General features: G+C 37.7%; 2 protein-coding genes across 2 annotated transcripts; both read right to left on the reverse strand.

Moving 5' to 3' along the window:
* Positions 1 to 537: 537 nt before the first annotated feature.
* Positions 538 to 1,494, reverse strand: LOC116086548 (keratin-associated protein 26-1). Its single transcript, XM_031364752.1, has one exon. The coding sequence runs from the start codon at positions 1,437 to 1,439 to the stop codon at positions 798 to 800; it is 642 nt and encodes a 213-aa protein (XP_031220612.1). The 5' UTR covers positions 1,440 to 1,494; the 3' UTR covers positions 538 to 797.
* A 17,428-nt stretch (positions 1,495 to 18,922) lies between these two features.
* Positions 18,923 to 19,596, reverse strand: LOC116086549 (keratin-associated protein 27-1). Its single transcript, XM_031364753.1, has one exon. The coding sequence runs from the start codon at positions 19,529 to 19,531 to the stop codon at positions 18,923 to 18,925; it is 609 nt and encodes a 202-aa protein (XP_031220613.1). The 5' UTR covers positions 19,532 to 19,596.
* Positions 19,597 to 20,501: the final 905 nt, after the last annotated feature.

Consider the following 20,501-nt stretch of genomic DNA (forward strand, 5'->3'; position numbering starts at 1 on the left):
TATTTTCAGCAGATGGAGAAGGTCAAAAGTGTTTTTGATAATGGCATATATAAAATAGTGATGATAATTTTAAAAGAATGTATTTATGGAATACCATATGTCAGACAAGAGTATGGGTACATGGTTCTCTCAATACTAAGTAGAAGGGGATAAATCCAGAGAAGAAGGCAGGACAATGGGAACAAAGAAAGAACTTATCCTGTCTTATGGGATCAGATCAAAGGAAGCAATCTAGGCTCACACAGAAGTGTATTGCTGGGTTTGCAATTAGAGACTATTCTGTCAGAGGTGTGTGCAGTAGAAGTTAGAGAAAAGAGATAAGTGTTGAGCTCTCCTTTTGACCATAACTTTGAGAAAGGTCATGATTTGGTCCCCCACCCCCATATTTTTCTGAAGCCATTACACTCCTAAATAATAAACCATTGTTTCAGTGTCATATACAGTACAGCATCCCTTGGCAAGCAGGTGAGGCTGCTCATTCCTGTTAGAATGAAGTCATGAAAGAAAAAAAAATCAACGCACTAGATTCTTAATTCTAAATTAATCTCATTTATTGTAGTATGAATCATATCAGATAGATAGTCCTCCTGTCTAAGCAACATTAGCAGCAATAGGAGCAGAGATTTTACAACAAGGGAAAGATGAAAGGAAGTCACGGTGTAAAAGTAGTAGTTTGCAATAACACATACACAGCGCAAACACGAAAATGCAATTGCTAGTCAGAAAGAAGCAAATATCAAGAGAGCTGCAATTTTTATCTCGGATCTTTGCCATTGCTGTTCACTATAACAAGGAGCCTACTGGCCTCCTTGTGCAGAGCAAGATGGACGACAAGTGCCAAACACTGGGATCGCCGGTTGGCAACCACCGCAGACAGGCTGCAGAGGTCTCAGGCTGTTTGACACAATGTGAATGGTCTGAGGGCCATAGGTCACACAACCTGAAGGCCTGCATCCATAAGCGACGATGCCCAGAGGTCGGCAGCTATTGGATACACAAGGGAGTGGGCGGTATCCACCAGACACACAGCTTACAGGATGGCAGTTGTTCATGAAAGGACTCACTGGCCGGCAACTGCTAGATACATAGCTCACAGGCCTGTAGGATGATGACAGGCAAGAACCAGAGATGAAGGAAGAGGCAGGAAGATAGCCAGATCCTTGGCAGGGTCTGGGCACACAGTATGCAGAAGAGCAACAAGAGTTTTCAAAGCCGCTGGCTTCACGGCTGGGTGGCTGGCCATTGATAGGCTCTGCAAAGGTCTCTGGGCAGTTGTCCATGAACCAGGTGTGATCTTGACAGCTGCTGGGGACACAGAAGACCTCTCCACAGCCCATGTTTGTAGAGCAGAGGGCAACGGAGGAGCTGGCTGGGATGTGACGGGAGTTTCTGAGAGATCCAGAGCTGCAGTTGATGGAGCAGTTGTTACGGCTAGCCATAGTGAACTTGAGGGAGTAGTAGTGGTCTAAGAGCAGCTGGGAGCAGGTCAGGTGTGAGTCTGACCCTCATTCTTCTTGTCCCTTTATATATTCTCAGAGAGTGGCAGTTCTGTCTACAGACTCATCTTCCTTGTTGTCTGAGGCTGCATCTGAACTCTCTCATACCCAGGAAGTAGCGCTCCTGCCTCCCATAAAACTGGATGATCTCTGAAATACCTTCCATCTATTGAGTATAACCATAAATCAGTGTGCCAGGGTTTTCAAGGGCCCCCTGGTAAAGTTATCCAACCCGAACAGACACTTTATAAAGCTATGGACTCAGTACAGTTCTAATCACGAGAGCACAAGTATTTTTCTTAGAATTCTCCCTTGGAATTGTCTTTGAAATTTGAAGCAAACTACTTTGAATAGTGGCAAAGTACATACAACTAGCTGAGAAATAACTCTCTTTCTTTGTAAAATGGGCAAAAAAAAATTTCTGTAAAGCAAGAGGTTTGCAAAAGACAATTAAAAAATCATAACACCTTTTATGAATTTTAAAAGGAATTTTAAAGGCCATCCTAGGAAAGATTCCTGCATATTTTCCTTTATTTCAACATCCAAATAGAAAATGGTTTCCCATGAAACTATGTTTATTCAGAAAATGAGTGCTTGCTTCATTAAATTCTATAGGTAAATAAATAGTCATTTGAGATTGTGCTTTGTGATGGTTTAGAACATAGGTAATGAGATGTAGTTCAGTTAAAATGATCGACTCCAGGTTGAACAAGAGCAAATTCATAAAGAAGGTTGGACAAAATGGCACTTATCATGAATCCAACAGGCTTATATATTTCAATGTTATTCATATTATCACTGAAATACATCATTCTGAATAAAACAAAAAGAACTTTTTATGATGAACACAGCAGTATTTATTTCCTACATCTGACCTCAATTTCCAAAGAGATTCTATGCATTGGTTGACATAAATAATTACATTAGAATGTATGCAAACTTTTGCTAGGTTTGAGTACTTTGAAGACTATTTAAAAACTTGTATGTCTACATCTCTACATATGTGGTTTAAATGCATGGAAGTAGCCAGTCTCCATGATCCACTGCAGTTTTCACAGACTGGCATATCCGGTACCTCCAGTGGCTATTTTAATGGGAATTTAAATTATCTGTCAAATCTCAATTCCACTCACTTTGGCTAGGAATTCAATTTAAATCACAGCACTTTCTTCTATTTTAATGTTCAATGGTCATGGCCACATTTACCAAGTCTCCCCTGTCTAAGAGAGTGGAAAACATGAACTAGTGCACTGGCTTCTCTGCAGCGATATGGCCTCTTTTACCAGGAAGGATATGTATGAAGATAAAGCCATATAGACTCTAAGGTCTTATCTTATGCGCATGTGCCAAATTCAGCTCAGAATATGAGGTAGGAGCTCTTACTCTTTGACAGTCTGGGCCTGATGTAATTAAGGAATCCATTCTAGGACCTGATCACCAGATACTTTGTACACAATGGCTAGAGTCTTCTTGTGCAATCTTGGACACATTTGCTGAGTATCATTAGTAATAGGTACAGCCATATTTAGGTTAATGCTTATCAAATTTATGTTTAGACGCTCTTTATGTGTGCTTATCTCTAATATAACCAAGAGCCCAGCACCTGTGTTATGAGTCCATCACTGAGGTGTTGTATGCATGTTCATAGGTTCAGTATGTGTTCTATGCATGGTTGTTTTTTACCTAAAGGGAAGTGTTACAGAATTACAAATAATTAGAACTTAGTCAGTACTTACTCTATGAAATACCTGGTGTCACAGTCATGCATATCTCTGATGTCAATTCATCATATAATTTTAGAAGACAAATATTACTGTTTTAAGTATTTGTATCTGAAATATAGAACATTAGAGTAGTAGACATAAAGAAAAGGCTATAAACACTAATTCCTCATATCTCCAAACATTTTTTACCTAATATGGCATCACAAAGAAATGAATATATATATATATACATGTGTATATATATGTGTGTATATATATGTGTATTTATATATACATATATATATGAATATAATTCTGTCATCTAACAACTACATAAATCTGGGAATTAATTAATTTTATGAATCCCCTGCCACTGTCAGTATCACTTTTACCTACAAGTATGCACACAAAATACCACAGACTTTCAGAAAATATAAGAGTCCTGATGGTTATTCCTATGTCATAACATCTATGTTACTATCAGAGTATATTTGGTCCAAATATTAAGCACCTTACCTGCAGGCTCCTATAACTTACAGATAGGCAAGTTCATATCACCCTAGATTCCAGAGAGTCCATGATAATAAGAAATCATGCACTCCACCAAATTAACACACATTGTAGCATTTTATCCAATGATCAGAGACCTTAGCACTCCAACTTTGAAAGGAAGATTGTGAATATTCCTATCTTCACCACACTCAACCATGAAAATGTGCTAAGAAGAGAGACACACTGACTACTGCACACATTTGTTAGTTTAGAAAATATTTATCAAGTGTTTCAGACATATACAACAGAATAAGAGAATCAATAATACAAGATGAAAATAGTTCTTGTTCTGGGGACCCTTCATTGGTGGACAAGACAGAGTACTGTTTACCAAGGTCTACAAGTGATGCAAAGAGAAGGCAAGGAGAATCCAATATGCTTGATTAAAGTTGGCTTGTTGTACCAATTTTTATGGATAGAAAGACATGGCATAGGAATCTGAGAAACAAGGAAACAAGTTAGAGAGTAGAAATATACATGAACATCAAAAAAAATGACAACAGAATTTTTTGACTAGAAGATTCTAATCATGTCTCTAAATTTAGACTGGCTTGCTAGATGTCTTGGTTAGTAGATAATGAATTAATGTTCTCTACTAAAGAAATAACAACCAAGTATCTTTTTTAATAAAATGATTATAATAGTAAAGTGAAGGGTAGACTAAAAAGTGACCTATGATGTCTTTCCATTTTCAGACCTCCATGATCATGCATTTCATCTATTTCTAATTCTGTAATCCACACTACCATTTACATTTTCTTTTGTGAATCCCATATCTGTGACTCCTAACCCATTGTCTCCTCTTCTACCTGAATGTTGTGTTTAGAATTATACCCTGAAGTTAATTACATCATGAAATTCAACTGAAAATAATACTGATTTTCAGTTGCCTGCACAGAACAAGTCAGGCACTGGGCCAATCCTGCTCTGCTTCCCAAAGTCTTTCCTAGACATTCTTGGTTTGCCTGCTCATGTCTGGAATCACATCGCTTCCTCTTTCTATGTCATCTGCCAGATGATTGCCATTCCCATCCTGTCCTTGGGAATAACTACAATTTTATTGACTCTAAGTAATTTAACTCCTTTTTCATAATTACTTTTCTCAGACCATTCCTGCCAAACTGGATTTCTCTAGTCTTTAACTTCATATAATCATCATTACTTAACTTCCCTTTCAAGCTGTATTGCCCAACTCCCTGCTGCCTGTGCCGACCTTGTTTCTTCTGTTGTATGTGCTGCTCTCTGTCCCAACAAATGCACACACACATACACACACACACACACACATAACACACATACACACATACACACACACACACACACACACACAGTGCAGCTACTTCTCAAGCAAAACATTTGCTATCTAATTTCTCAACAGTAATATAGGACCTGCAGTGACTACTACTTACTGTGGCCTTCCTATCATTATCACATACCAGACACTATTTTATATGTTGTACACTTATTATTTAATTTAATTCTCACCACCTTCCTACTTGAGTAGGCATGATCACTATGGGGGAACTTAGTCTATCGGCAATAATTATCTCTTATGAGCATCATAACAATCATGAAATATGACCTTTGGTTTTTATTTTTAGCAAATAAAAGTTAACATTTACTTATGTAACAATCTCTTTCATGTACTTTTTAAAAATCCTTATTATATATACCTGGGAAATTAGTTTACTAAGCATATGAAGAACTTGGAAACAGGAGGAAAGTGTCTTCCTCTTTTGAGAAACTTACACGTATCATGAGCATACATTGTCTGTTCTCTAAGTCTACCTATTCCGTCTCTGTCTCTCCCCTCTCTCCCTCTCTCTCCTGTTCTCATTAACACCCATGCTTAAATTGTTATTAAAACAGTTCCTTAGTGAACCTCAACTTGCCTTTAAAAAAAAAAAAGACAGCAAAAATGCAGGAGCACTTCCTAGTCTTTGTCCTGTTTCTCATCTGCATATTCTAATATTTCTGCCAATAGTCACCTAAAGCTCGGCTTAGGGAAGCCTAACATGACCTAGATAAAGCCCCTCCTATTCTGTGTCATGTATAAAATCACAGAATTGTGGCCTGTGGCACAGTGAACACCCTACCCAGCATTTTGTCAGAATTTGGAGTCGGTTTATCAGGACATACTGTACTATTAACTGAATTTTTGTTGTACTGTAGCACTATTAAGTACAGAAACTGCAGTTTACAGAAAATATGGTGGAGTTTCATTCTTTCATTTCTTCTTCCTCCACATACACTTAATGCATTCCACAGGATATAGAAAGCCTGCTCTGTTTAAATCACACATCCTCTCATCATTTATTAAGGACACTAAAGATAGCGGCATCTATGTTCTCCATTCACATGATTAAGCCCTTGAACTGTGTTCTTTGGTCTACATTAGGTCTTTTAATTTTTTATTTACCTACATGTTGATATATTAAATATGAAGGGCTTTTATTTAAAATTTTCCAGTTTTTTTTTTTTCTGAGACAAACCTGAGAAATAGGAACTGTGTGTGGTTAACATTTACAATCTGATGTTTTATTCTACGTGTCCATTGTAAAGACATAACAGCAATCAAGCAAACTATTCCTATCACCCAGTAAGCATTTTATTTTTTAAAAAGTTATGCTTTAAGAATTTAATAAATATAAATAATGACTTTTAATCATTCTGCTCCTACTTTCCGCTGCAAGTGCCCCCAATCTCTCTCATAGTGTCCCCATGTGCTCTTTTTGTTTGTCTCACTGTGTCCAACCTCAGTGTGAGTTCTTAAGAGAACCTGAACACATTCTAACTAGCATATACCCATTTTACCAACCACCTAAGCTTGTACAACCAACACTCTCAAAGTTACTACTGTGAAGGAGACATTTTTGGTTCATGTCTGTGATATTATTCAGTGTATGTATTTCTGCAATGCCATATGATCCTACCATAGGTAAAACTTAGTGAGGGCCGAGAGCTCTCCATAGTGTTTGTTCCAACTCACATTACAAGTCCTCAGTTAGTTTAAACTCAAAACTTTATTTTCTAAAGAACTCTTGTTTCCTACTGGATTGTTTGCATCTATTTACTGTGTCAATTTAATCTCTAGTAGTTTTAATTGATTTGCTCTTACTGGCTTCCCTCTGGCTAACCTCTTCAGTGATAAAAGCATGGGTTAAGTCCCCTATTGTACTTGTACTGTTAACCCAAAAGCCTGAGGCAATCAGTCTTCAGGTCCCCCTTTGTGAGATAGGTTCTCTTCTTTGCGCCTACATATCTCATAAGGATACTAAGATTATTGAGGCACACAGAGTCATGTGTGACATGCCATCAATTCTGGGGTTTTGACAAGTCATGGCTGTCTTAGAAGAGAATGTCAAAGAATCTTACTAAACAAATCTGAAGGGATTTCATTGGAATCAACAGAGACAATATACACCCCTTCAGTTTATTGTCTGTTAATAATAAGGAATCAAGAAGATGATTAACATGCAGTTCTTGAGGAAGAAGTGATAAGACAGCTGAAAAACAGTGTCCAGGGTAACCATCATTGTGTCAATCTAGTAGTCAGCTTTCAGTTTGCGGCATCAAATTACTAATATGGAGATTTGCCTGGATTGGTAGAGGTTCTTCAGAGAGGATTAAGGAGAACTCTCTGCACATGTGCTGATCTCAAAGTGTGAAAGATTCGTCATTGCACCTGTGCTGGTATCAAAGCTTAAAAGATTCCTCATTGGTATAAACAGTAACATTGTTAGAGTTTCAGTGGTTCTCCTGGGGATGGAGGCGGTGAGGTGCTCCTTCTTGTGAAGGATAGAACATCAGGGACTGTTGGTCCATCTCTCTGTTCAGTCCTCAAATGTTTTAGGAACAGTAAGTTAGCTTGGTAAACGTCTCTAGCAGTTATGTTGAAACTGGATGTCTAATTTTTCTGCATAATGGAGTACTAAGTGCTTGAGAAAAAGAAAGATGAACACAAACAGCAAAAGCACTTCTTGATGTGTGTCTGATAACGCCTAAAAGGAACAAACCTTGTTCTGCAGCAGAGAAGGAACTTTGAGTCAATTCATTGTTCTCTCATGTAAACATTTACAACATTGCTAATGCCTTCAACATTAGGGGATGTCAAGAGGACTGAAAATACTAGAGGTTTGCTGTAGAGCTCTTAATATGTGCTTAAAACCTGGGACAAAAAAAAAAAAAACAGTACTTCCTCCCCTCCCCTCCCTTTCCCACTCCTCCACTCCCCTCCTCCCTTTCTTTTCTTTCCCTCATGCTCCTATATTATGACATTAGCCACTGCCAGATGATGATGCATCATATTTATCCTTGTCTGCTGAGAATATATCAGCTTATTCTCAAATATACTGGGAGATTTCTAAGAAAGAAATTCAGAACTTGTGTTCTTTGGTTACAACTGCCTAAATAAGCAAACCAGATAGCCAGTTCAGAACATTTATGTCATCAGTGCTTTGTGCCCATCCTTGCCCACCAGTAATTTACGAAATAGATTCTCCTGGTGGTAAAGGAAAGCTACATATCAAGAAGTGACTTGCCTGAGGGACTCTTTGAGCCACAAGTCACTTGGATGATTTTTGCTGAACCTTTGGCAAACAGAGGCAGCCTCTGGCTCCTGAAGGATACGGGAGTTCTTGTTATAGTAATTTTATTGAGCATTGGGACTCCATGAATGGATTGAGTACAATCTACTGATGGCAGATTCTGAGTGGTCAATTGGCTGGAGCATAGACATGGTCATTAAGGCAGTGCACAGTATGATTGGATGCTGTCAGGGGAAAAGTGTTCAACAGGAGGTAGGTGCACTCTGGTTTCCAGTGAAGACTCACCAATTGCTTCTATTTTGAATTATCTTTTCATGCATGCTTATGGAACAAATAGAACAATAATAGTGTTTTATCTCTGGGGAAAATGCCAGGCATACAGCTTATTATCATATCCATGGGCAAGAGCTTCTCTTCTGTAAAACAAGGTATTGTGACTGCAGCTGCACCTGGCCTGGAAGAACTGGAGCTCATGGAACAGAAGCAAATGGTAACATCATGGCTTCTGCTGCTGCCATGAATAATAACCATCTCTGTCTTTGACAGAGTGTCTCATATCTGCTCCTAGCATTGGGGAAGCTGTGATGGGTTACCTTGTTACCACACAAATGGGATAACATCTCTCACTTTTCACATTTTCCGAAGTCTTTTCTTTCTCACAGACTGATGTTTGCTCCTTGAAATTATGAGACATCACTCACTTTCATCATTATAAGGGCTTGCTTTTATGTTATTTCTCACAGGTATTTAATACCACAGAAATATAAGTAGTGATGTAATCGTTATAGTAACAAATAACAATGGAGAGTTTCTGAAAAGATAACTAGTAATAATATTTAAAGTTATTAGAAGATAAAGAAACTTGATGCTGCCTTGAAAGTACATCTGAAAAGCTTAAAGGCTATTGAAAGAAAAGAAATGGGGAATAAATGTGAACCATGGTCTTCTTAACAAATAGTCTTAAGGGTAAGACACAGAGCAATAAACAAGCTGACCATATATGTATATGTGTGAGGAGGAAGGGTGTGTGTGTGTGTGTGTGTGTGTGTGTGTGTGTGTGTGTGTATGATACATCTTATTTTTATTTAGGAACTGGCAGTTATGAGGGATTATTGAAAGACATAGTAAAAAACAATATGGATGTCAAGGCTAAAGTGGCTGAGTAGGTAACCCAATTGCCAACATGCAAACACAGTCCACTAGAGGTCAGCAGTGGCTAACTCCCAGTCAAGGAGATGGCACTTGTACAGTCCACATCTGACCACTGTGAGATCTGGGAGCATTCATTGCCATCTGTACTCAAAGTCTAGTACTTTGAGTGCAGGTTTCTAAGTGTCAAGATCTAAAGACATAGGATGAAAATTCTGAGGGTGATTATGTAGACACGTCACGTGCAGAGTCTGGTACAGAGGGTTTTACACAGGCTGGGTAAACCGTATGCTGGCTGACAGCTGGCAATTCCCCTCTAGTGTCTTGGCAATCATTCAGAAATGGGGTTCTCTTCCATGACCGCCACTGGCTGTGCAGAGGGCACCTCTGAAGCTCACATAGAGGAAAGGGCTATTTAGAGGAGATGACACAATTATGGCAATAACCCCCGAGGGAATGACAGATGTAATTTTCAGAGAAGCAATTATTGAAAGACAAGGTAACCTTGGTTTAGACTCTAAGAAAAGTTCCTTCTCTAAGTGGGGGCTAGCCCCTTTTCTCTGCTGTGGCCTCAAGAAACTTTTAGTGGTGGATGTTAACATCCAGTCAAGGTGACAAATGTATTCCAGCCATTTAGCTGGAAGGGATGATGGCTACTTACCAGCAGAAATTGCTGAATCTCTGAAACAAAGAGCCAATGGTCTTCCTAGCCACACAACAAATGTTAAATTTATAAAAACAATATTCCATTTTACATTAAGGGATATTTAAAATTCTGTGAATGAAAATATGTATATTATACAAGATAATTAACATTTATGATCAAATAAAGATTATTTTATCTATCCTATTGTTCGTGTATATATAGGTCTCATTAAAGATTTCTATGGTTAATACTTTTTTTAATTAACTTCATATGAATGACATTGTGAGACACAGCCAAGGGAAGAATGGAATGAGAGTCACATGGCTTGGGTTCTAGCACTAACTCAGCTGGCAATGAGCTGAATGGAGTTGAGTGTATCACTTAATGTTGGCAAGTATAATTTGTTCAACATCTATAGTGATGCCCACTGAAGGCCTCTTATAATAGAAGCAACTATCTGATTCTGTGAAATTTTAACTATGAATAAAAGGGATGCCCCATATAAAGAAAACATTATAATCCTTTGATCTTTTGTGGTTGCATAGGCCATAGGCATATCAGCACTCAGTGTCCAGAAGAAGAACTTGAAAACACTTAATCCTGACTGGACATCTATCAGGTTGAGATATAGCATGAAGTAATGTTTGTTCTCCCAGGAAAGTTCAGGGGCCCTCAGTGCAGAATATTGTTTTCTGATTGCTGAGCATTTCATTTACAGCCTCAGGGTCCCAGAGCACTGGCCTCATATTAGAAGCCCCTTAGGACTAGTCTCAAGTTCAGTGCTCTGATTGCTACAGTCATTCGCTGCATGAAATTAAACCAGACTCCTGGGGACCAAGCTAGCATCAGCTACAGCCCTGGGGACTTGGGGAACCAAAAGCAGATACACTATAGACTTCCTCCCTGACAAATAAGCTTGAAAAATGGAAAGCACCTTCATGTCTGTTTCTATTTTCTCAAAAAAGATATACTTCTTTCCAACAGAAGCACCTGATAGTTAATCTTACAATCATGGCAAACCTTAACTGAATCTTACTATAAAATTTAACCATTTTATAAGTATATTATAATGTAGCCTTATAAACATCAATTGAGCAAATATTTATAATTATTTTACTTTATGCTATAGTTTAGAAAAATATGAGATCTAGGAAAAGCACTTTGGTTCTTGAGAATGTTAGCAAACACTATTAAATAAATCCAAAAGAATTAAGTGTAAAAGTAGTAAGTTTATGTAGTCATGTCAAAAGGATAAACAAAACAAAACAACAACAAAAACCATCAGTGAGCCTGTGATCACGTCTGCAGTTTGTAAAGGGAGTTTGTCATTCAGGTATCCCAGCGCACAGTCAGTGTTAGGAAGGAGAAAGTGAGTCTCTATTAATGGTGACAACTTGGTGCACTCTCAGGATGCTGTTACCAGCTTGCCTTTGATTTTCAGTCTCCTCTCATTATCTCTGTCAATTAGCAGGTATTGATCTCCTGCAGGAATCCTGACCCCATATTGGAAGCAGTGCCACAGTGAGCAATGGAAGAATAGGAATTGGCTCTACTATTTCAGCTATTCACCCTTGAGGTTTCTCTATTCTTATGGGCAGAGGCTACAACATTGACTTTGCCTTGGGCTCCCAGGACTGACTCTCTTTGAATCTCATTAAAGAGTTTGCTTCCACAAAACTAAAGAAAGTTTTATTAAAACGTCAAATAAAATGCTTGCAACTTTGCAAGAACAGAAAGGTTTTGTTTTAATTTAGCTTCATATGTTTACTCTATCAGCACCTGTCAGCCTATGGTGCAGTTTATTGCTTATCAGCATCAGAGAAAGACCACGGAAATTTAGAATTCACCACTCTTGGTTACCTTGGAGATATGACTTCAAAAGATGTAATGGAGTGGTTCTAAGTTGGGTGTTTCTGAACAATTCTTTTTAGTTAACTATTTTATATGCAAGTAGAAAAGCTGGAAGAATTTTAGGTGAAAGAATTACAAGCTGTGGGTATGAATGGGACCTGAATATTCCCATGAAGCAGAGTAAGAAAGCTGTTGTCAACGAAAGGCATAAGAGGCTTCTCCCTCAGTGTGGACCAAGTCCTTCCTTCAGGGCCTTCATGACTCCAGCGACAAAGTTTACATAATAAACTTTATGTAGATAAAGTGGGAGGCACCTATCATAGAGTCATATTTAATGCTCTGAAATTCTTCTCTATATCTTCCCAACAATCAGTTACAGTGATAATTTTCAACGAAATTATTTTATTGACCTTCTATACAGAATAAATGTTCCTTATACTTGAAATTACTTTGATTCCAAGCAATATGATGTAATTTATACTTTCAAATGCAACATGTGTGAATTAACTCCGTTATGTGCTTATTATACACATCTGATAACTCCATTCATGTTAGCCTTCATCTTTACTAGAGAATAGGCCAATAAAACAGTGATTCTTACATTCAGTTATTAAAAATAAGACATATACGGAATGTTTGATAAATACTAAATACTCAGGTACTAATACTTGGTTGTGTATGGTTATTGGCACATTAATGTAGAGGCAAACAAATGGTCCTGATATTTAGTATAGTTGACTTTAAGCAGATAATCATAGAGTTAAGATCCCTATGTTTTGATGGCTCTGATACACTAATGCATAGATCATATTATAGTTTCTACTTAGAAAGAAAGGTATTATCTGACTTACAGAAAGTGTTCTGAAGTATATAGAATGTGAATTCTCATGGCATAACAGGATGTACCACACTGCGTCAGTCCTTTCCCAAGCAATAGAAGGCTTCCCTTGGTCTTTGCCCTGTGTTTTTAGTACAGCACACTCAATCATAAACTGAGGTTGAGCCCCAGGAGTCAAATAGTAAATGAAGTGTCAAATGATACCTGGAGTATATTGCACACTTGCCACATGTTAAACACTCCACTAAGCATTTAATTGGCACTTTATCATTGTGCTGTCACAATCATCTACTACATTAGGCACCATTTTATCCACTTTACAGTGAAAGAACAGAATCTCTGAAATGTCAAACCATCCCACAGCACAGAGCTAGTAATTGACAGAATTTGAAATTGAGCAAGATCTAGTCATAACTGGTTTCATGATCTTCTCGTTACGGTAAATTTCCCTCCAAGGTCTCTTCCTGCAGTCATACCATTTCATACTCAAATATCAAAAGTCTTGTATTTGAGGTCACAGGATTCATCTCTGGGAAGGTCTTACATGTGTTTCATGTTAGGTTATATCATGGACTGGCTCATTCTTCAGAAAACTTTTTATGAAAGTGACCAAGCTCAACCTGTAAAGAATGAGTAATTAGCTTAGAGTGATAAATAGGATATACATGAAAATAAGCCTTTCCTCATTCTTCATTTCTGAGTGTTCTTCTGTCTTCTCTCTAACCATACATAATCATTATTAAACAAAGCCAATTCATCCATATAAGTTATATCCATTACAGGAACATGCATGTGGAAGGCTCATACAGTAAACTGCATTCAAATAAACTTAATTCATTGCTTGTGATCCATTTGAACTTCAGTAATTATCTTTATTGTAGGAAAGAAACTCATCCATGTTAACATGTTGCCCGGATTGAGACCCTGAGAGACTAAGTGTGAGATGAAGTATTTATTTATTGTTTCCAAAGCTATGTTGCTAGCACTTTCCCGCTGGGGCCAGATACTATATACCAACATCTGATTTCAGAAATACGCCTCTATGACAATGATCAGTGCTTCCATTGATGAAATCAAATAGTGGTTAACCTTTCTCTCTCCAGATCTCCCTCTGATTTCCTTCAAGCCACACCTCCAAAAAGCATTCGGACAAATGTGGATTTAAAGAATCTAAGTTCAGGGCTTTTGCTTTGTCTCAATATGGTATTAATCAGGGTTATTACAAAGAACAGAAGTAAGTCTAACTTTTATATTGTAATTATGAAGATGCGAATCTCGCATAGCTGCTCAATAATCACAGATTGTGACAAAATTGTCCCATTAATATGTTTTATGTACCTTGGATATCCAAGGAAGCCAATGATCATTTTGATCTAAGTATGAAAGCCTGAGAACCTGGGGATAAAAGTATAAAGCACATCCAAAGCTGAGAGACTAAAATGTGAGCTCAACAGAAAAGCAAGAATATGTAGAAATACTTTCTTCTGCCATGTTTTGTTGTAATTAGGACTGTGGTGGGTTATAATTTTCCTCAAGAAAGGTCATTTGCTAGGTTCATTGATTTCAGTTCCAGTCTTATTCAGAAAATTCTCACAACCATGTGGAAATGACTTTCCCCCTGGGTTCCAAACATGCATCTGCAGACTGATTGGTCACATTAGCTTTGTCTTCACCTCAGAAAACTCTCACAACCATTATTTTAAAATAATACATCACTACTAGTATTTTTTTAATGAACATAAATAGATAAATAAAGTCTTTTTGTTTGTTTGTTTTGTTTTTAGTAGAGTTTAAAATCTTGGCTCTTACTGTGGTATAAGCCCAAAATAAGAACAATTTTTAGACATTGGAGTTAATTGTTATAAGGATGTACTTCAATGGCCCTCACATCACCAAAGAATTTTACCTCCATCTTAGCTAAGCTGAGAGTTGACAGTTCTGCTGTACCAAGGAATGAATTATAGGTACGATTTTTGGATACAGATTTCCTGCTATGGTCAAAGCTATTTGACTTGAGTGATTCTCATCATTCTCAGCCCACAGATAACAGGTTACATTCATTTAAGAAATGGTGTGTGTGTTAAGATGGTCTATCCATGAAGTCATTCACCAACTGTTTCAATGAACAATGGTTCTGCATGGAGGGTAGCACAGACATTAGGTGAGGGTAAGAATCTGGTTCATTGGCTGTGCTGATTTTGAAAAGCATTCATCTCAGAGAAAGAGTAACTTATAAAGTCCTCTTCTTCAAACTTGATACAATAGTTGCAAACATCAAACAAAGCATTCAGTCTCAATCTTTGTTATTCTCTTACAAGCCACCTCCCAAGTTAATTGTCTATGTTTCTTTTAGCTGTATAAACTTTTGAAATATGTAAGCTGTTCTGAAAACCATAGTATAGTATAAAAACATCAAATAAACAATCCTACTAATAGAGAGGCTGAGATAGAGAAGCCTGATTTCAAGATTAATATGTGGAACCCAGCAAGACACTGTCATGTACAAACAAGCAGAAAGTATATATGGACTGTACAATATTGGACCTATTACTCCAATTACCAAATTATAGAGATCACTGGATGACAGCCAACAAATTTTTAATTCCTCATATTTTTTGATTTCAATCGATTAGGATATGTTGGTAATATTAATTTTCATATTAAGATATTAAGAAAAAGTAATTTACTTCCTGTAATTTTTGTTTTTAGAGGTGGAATCAGGTTTGTGTGGGTTTATTGAAAGATTACTTTCTTGCTTCTTCTAGATTATAGTTTTGCTCCTTAGGTCAGTGTTTTGCATCTATTATCATTTGTAGGGCTGGATTCGTGGAAAGGTACCATGTAAATTTTGTTTTGTCAGGGAATACCTTAGTTTCTCCAACTATGGTAATTGAGAGTTCTGCTGGATATAGTAGCCTTGGCTGGCATTTGTGTTCACTTAGGGTCTGTATGACATCTGCCCAGGATCTTCTCGCTTTCACAGTCTCTGGTGAGAAGTCTGGTGTAATTCTAATAGGCCTGCGTTTATGTTACTTGACCTTTTTCCCTTATTGCTTTTAAAACGCTTTCTTTGTTTAATGCATCTGGTGTTTTGATTATTATGTGACGAGAGGAATTTCTTTTCTGGCCCAGTCTATTTGGAGTTCTGTAGGCTTCTTGTATGTTCATGGGCATCTCTTACTTTAGGTTTGGCAAGTTTTCTTCTATAATTTTGTTGAAGATATTTACTGGCTCTTTAATTTGGGAGTCTTCACTTTTTCTATACCTATTATCCTTAGGTTTGGTCTTCTCATTGTGTCCTGGATTTCATGAATGTTTTAGGTTAGGATCTTTTTGCTTTTTGCATTTTCTTTGACTGTTGTGTCAATGTTTCCTATGGTATCTTCTGCCCCTGAGATTCTCTCTTCTATCCCTTGTATTCTGTTAGTGATGATTGCATCTATGACTCCTGATCTCTTTTCTAGGATTTCTAATTCCAGGGTTGCCTCCCTTTGTGATTTCTTTATTGTTTCTAGTTCCATTTTTAGATCCTGGATGATTTTGTTCGTTTCCTTCACCTGTTTGATTGTGTTTTCCTGTAATTCTTTAAGGGATTTTTGTGTTTCTTCTTGAAGAGCTTCTAGCTGATTACCTGTGTTCTTCTGTATTTCTTTGAGGGAGTTATGTCCTTCTTAAAGTCCTGAATCATCATGATGAGAAGTGATTTTAGATCTGAATCTTGCTTTTCTGGTGTGATGGTGTGTCCAGGTCTTGCTATGGTGGGAGAATTGGGTTCTGATGATGCCAAGTAACCTTGGTTTCTGTTGTTTATGTTCTTATGTTTGCCTCCGGCCATCTGGTTATCTCTAGTGCTACCTGATTAACTCTGATTGGGACCTGTTTTACCTGTGATCATGGTTGTGTCCGAACTCCTCAGAGTCAAGCTGTTTCTGTGATCCTGTGATTCTGGGATCCTGTGATCCTGGGCTTGTTAGAGCGCCCAGGAGTGGTGCTTCTTCTGGGTATTGTGGGAGTGGCTGCAAAATTTGCACCCAAGTTCTACTCAGAGCACCATCCCAGACAGACTGGAAGGAAACTATGCCACTGAGCTGGTGGAATTCCTGTGTGCCTGGGTCCGGCTGGTCCCAGTTACTCCCCGGTGTTGGGACAGATGTTATGTCTTCCTCACCTCTGATCTTCTGATCCTGGGCATGTTAGAGCACCTGGGAGTGGAGCTTCCTCTGGGTGTTGTGTGGAATTTGCACCCAAGGTCTGCTCAGGGCACTGGACCAGACAGACCTGAAGGAACCTGTGCAACTGAGCTGGTGGAGTTCCTGCGTGCCTCTAAAAACAATCCTAAAGTATTTCTTTTCTGATCTTGATGATGAGCTTCCTTCATTTGTCATAGAACTGTTGGTTTGTTTACAACTCTCCATTATCTGCAACCTGCTGTGTCTCTAAACCAGGCTGCTTGCTGGATCATAGTGAGCGTCAACTACACACAAAGTGACATATTGAGAATGTTTCATGTATTTACTTTTAATCCTCACAGTGTTGGATCCTTATAGTCTTCAGTTTAAAGATGAAAACAACATATTTTGTTTTACAATAGTTAAATAATTTGCACCCAATCACCTAGTTAGTGTTAAAATAGCCCTCAATAAACATAGGATTTCAACTTAACAGCCTATAATCTTAACAATCAAATTTTTCCTTGAAAATGAGAGATCTATTTAGGACTGCCCCAAAATTGGTAAATAGCCAAGACACTTGAATGAATATATTGCCTTTCAAATATTCATACTCTATTCTGACTCCATGATTTCATGGTCTTTAATTTGAGTGTGTTTATTATCTCTGGATTAACAAGCAAAAATGTGGTACTGTTTTCTAGCTCTTTTCCTAAAAAGTGTGGTAAGGGAACAGTTGTTTTTTTATTTTGTTTTGTTTTGTTTCTTTAATTTTCAAATGTCTCCTATTTTTAACACATCAAAGCATCCTTTAAAACTATAATATAAAACTCACAGCAAGGGGGCTGGAAAAATGGCTCTGAACTTAAGATTACTTCCTGCCTTTTCAGAGGATCTGTGTTTGGTTCCCATTTTACTCAAGCAGGTCCCTTAATTCTTTCGGTTTTTTAGATATTTTCTTTATTTACATTTCGAATTATATCCCCTTTCCTGGTTTTCACTCCAGAAAAAACAAAAAACAAAAAACAGAAAACAAACAAAAAAAAAAACCCTGTTCCTTCCCACCTCCCCCTGCTCACCAACCCATGCTCTCCAGCTTCCTGGCCCTGGCATTCTTAAACTGTAGCTCTGGGGAATCTCTCTCTCTCTCTCTCTCTCTCTCTCTCTCTCTCTCTCTCTCTCTCTTTCTCTCTCTCTCTCACACACACACACACACACACACACACACGTTTTAAAAATCCTCACGAAAAAATCTTGAAGAAAACAAGAGTGTGACAACTATACTTATAATAAACTTAATTTGTTTAAGGAAAACATCATTTTTTATCCCCAAATCACTGAGAAATAAAGAGGAGAAAAGAAAGAACAATGTAAATACAGTGATGATTCTAATTGTAAATTATCTGTTTAAAAGCCTACCAAATACTGCCTGGTTCTACGTCCATACAGGTGGAATTCAAAATTTTCACAAGTTTCAGGTAAAAGACTCCATCTCTGATTTACAAGTGTCTTGATTCAGTTAGTGAGTTGACCTAATTTTGGCAATATTTCTGATGTTATGGAATTCCTATTTTTTTCTGGTTGAGTTGAACCTATCAGAAATTGTAAGGCACCTTGAACTTCCAGAGTAAATTATTTCATTTCATGGATTTCTGGTATAATCACATTAGTTAATAAGTTATATTTTTGCTAAATATTTTCATACATAGTAGTGAAAATGTATCTTTTTAAGAAACAATGGTTATTCCATGGTGAACAGTAAATAGTGTCTGAGTGACCTACAATAATTAACATGCTTTATGGCCCCAGCTTACCATCAGAAATACCCACCCAAAAAAGAAATCCTTCCTTGACGTTGGACAGAGTAATAGAAACATATATATTCATTTTCATACATACAAACACATTATTTTAGATTTAGAGAAATAGAGTTCCCAAGTATTCAAGTCAACCATATCTTTTAACAATTCTTCACTTACTAGGCAATTGTGAACCACCAGTCACACAGCATGTTGGTTCATAAGAGCTAGAAGATTCCACAAGATGTGGCCCAGAGACAATATTGCTCGAGGAATTACAGGACCTGGACTCAGGTACCTGAGAGCAGCATGGGCTGGATTCAAACTCCAGAGTTTGGCAACTTTCAAGCACTGTAGACTTTAGTGGACAACACTTGGTCATATAACTTGCAGGTTGGTAACTGTGGGCTACAAAACCCACTTGCTTACAATTTCTTGACTGGCAGGTTTGAGAAGCACACTGTGGCATAGTTGGAGATATTTCTATTGTTCTTTCACAAGCCTTGGAGTTAGAACAAATTATTTTGTCAACTCTGAAGATCCAGGGACTTCGCACACAGGGGTCCACTTTGCACTGGTATTGGCCACAATTGGCCGGTAGGCAGGTAGAAGTTTCACTGTTGGTTTCTTGAAAGTTGTCCAGGAGCCAGGTTCTGCTGTGACAACTGCTGGGTAAGACAATGCCATCTTCAAAGCTTTTAGGATTGGAGTTGTATGTGATGGAAGACAGTGATGTAGCTTTATCCAGGCTCCTGACTGACTGGCAGTGGCTATGAAGCATGCTCCCAAAACCCTTAATTGAAGTTAGTCTAAAAAAGACTCGAGATGTCAAATGTTGGGTTTAAAGACATAGACACTATATCTATGCTGAGGGCATTATATAGGACTCAGAAAGATGGGTGTTGCCTTTAATTTTCAAGACTCCTTTGCACCTCACTGCTTAAGCTAATTTGAAGGACAGCATCTTATTAGTGCTTTGCTTCATTCTATGAAATGGTGTCTTATTAACAAGTTGCAAGTCCAATTGTTAATGTTCAAAATGGCTTTCATGTTGTTTCCATAGCTGAATCATCAGGGTGAGGTTTCTCAAATAAGAGTCTCAGTGTGTCACCCAAGCTCACTGTTAATGGCTTTTTATATTGGTAGAGTGTAGGTATAGACAACTGAATACTGATTAACTTCAATCACTGGAGTTTTCAGTGTATTAATCTATCCAGAATGTGATAAGATGTTGTTAATTTCTAATTAGAAGTAGATCCAGTGGAGCCCACCATCGGATTTTGTCCTCTAGTTGATCCACATATAAGTGGAATGTACGATACAATTTCTTTTCATTATTTACTAAAACCATTAAATGTTTCTAATGGATGGCCCTAGCATTCTTTTTCTCTATACTTTTAAAAACATTTCATTTATTTTCAATTGTGTATATGCATGTGTGTCTAGGAGTACAGTGTGTGTATATGAGTGCAGATGGTGTCAGAGGCAAGAAGAAAATGTCTGATCTCTAGATGTGGTTATAGCCTGGTGTGAGAAACCCAACATGGGTTCTGCAGAGCTGAGCTCAGTTCCACTATAAAAGGAAATCTCACTTTCAACACCTGATCTGTCTCCCCACCTCTTGCTCCTCTCTCTTTATCTGATTCTTTGTTCCCTTAATCACCTTGACTTCTTCACATGAAATTCTTTTAAACTTTTATTGCATTATAATGAGAAAAGTTACATGATTTCAATTTATCTGAATTTGTTAA

Source organism: Mastomys coucha, unplaced genomic scaffold (genome assembly GCF_008632895.1).
Source record: "Mastomys coucha isolate ucsf_1 unplaced genomic scaffold, UCSF_Mcou_1 pScaffold12, whole genome shotgun sequence".
Taxonomy (NCBI): domain Eukaryota; kingdom Metazoa; phylum Chordata; class Mammalia; order Rodentia; family Muridae; genus Mastomys; species Mastomys coucha.

Bases quoted from the DNA above. Each gene is read 5' to 3' on its own strand.
- LOC116086548 (XM_031364752.1), bottom strand. From the start codon at position 1,439: ATGGCTAGCCGTAACAACTGCTCCATCAACTGCAGCTCTGGATCTCTC.
- LOC116086549 (XM_031364753.1), bottom strand. From the start codon at position 19,531: ATGCTTCATAGCCACTGCCAGTCAGTCAGGAGCCTGGATAAAGCTACA.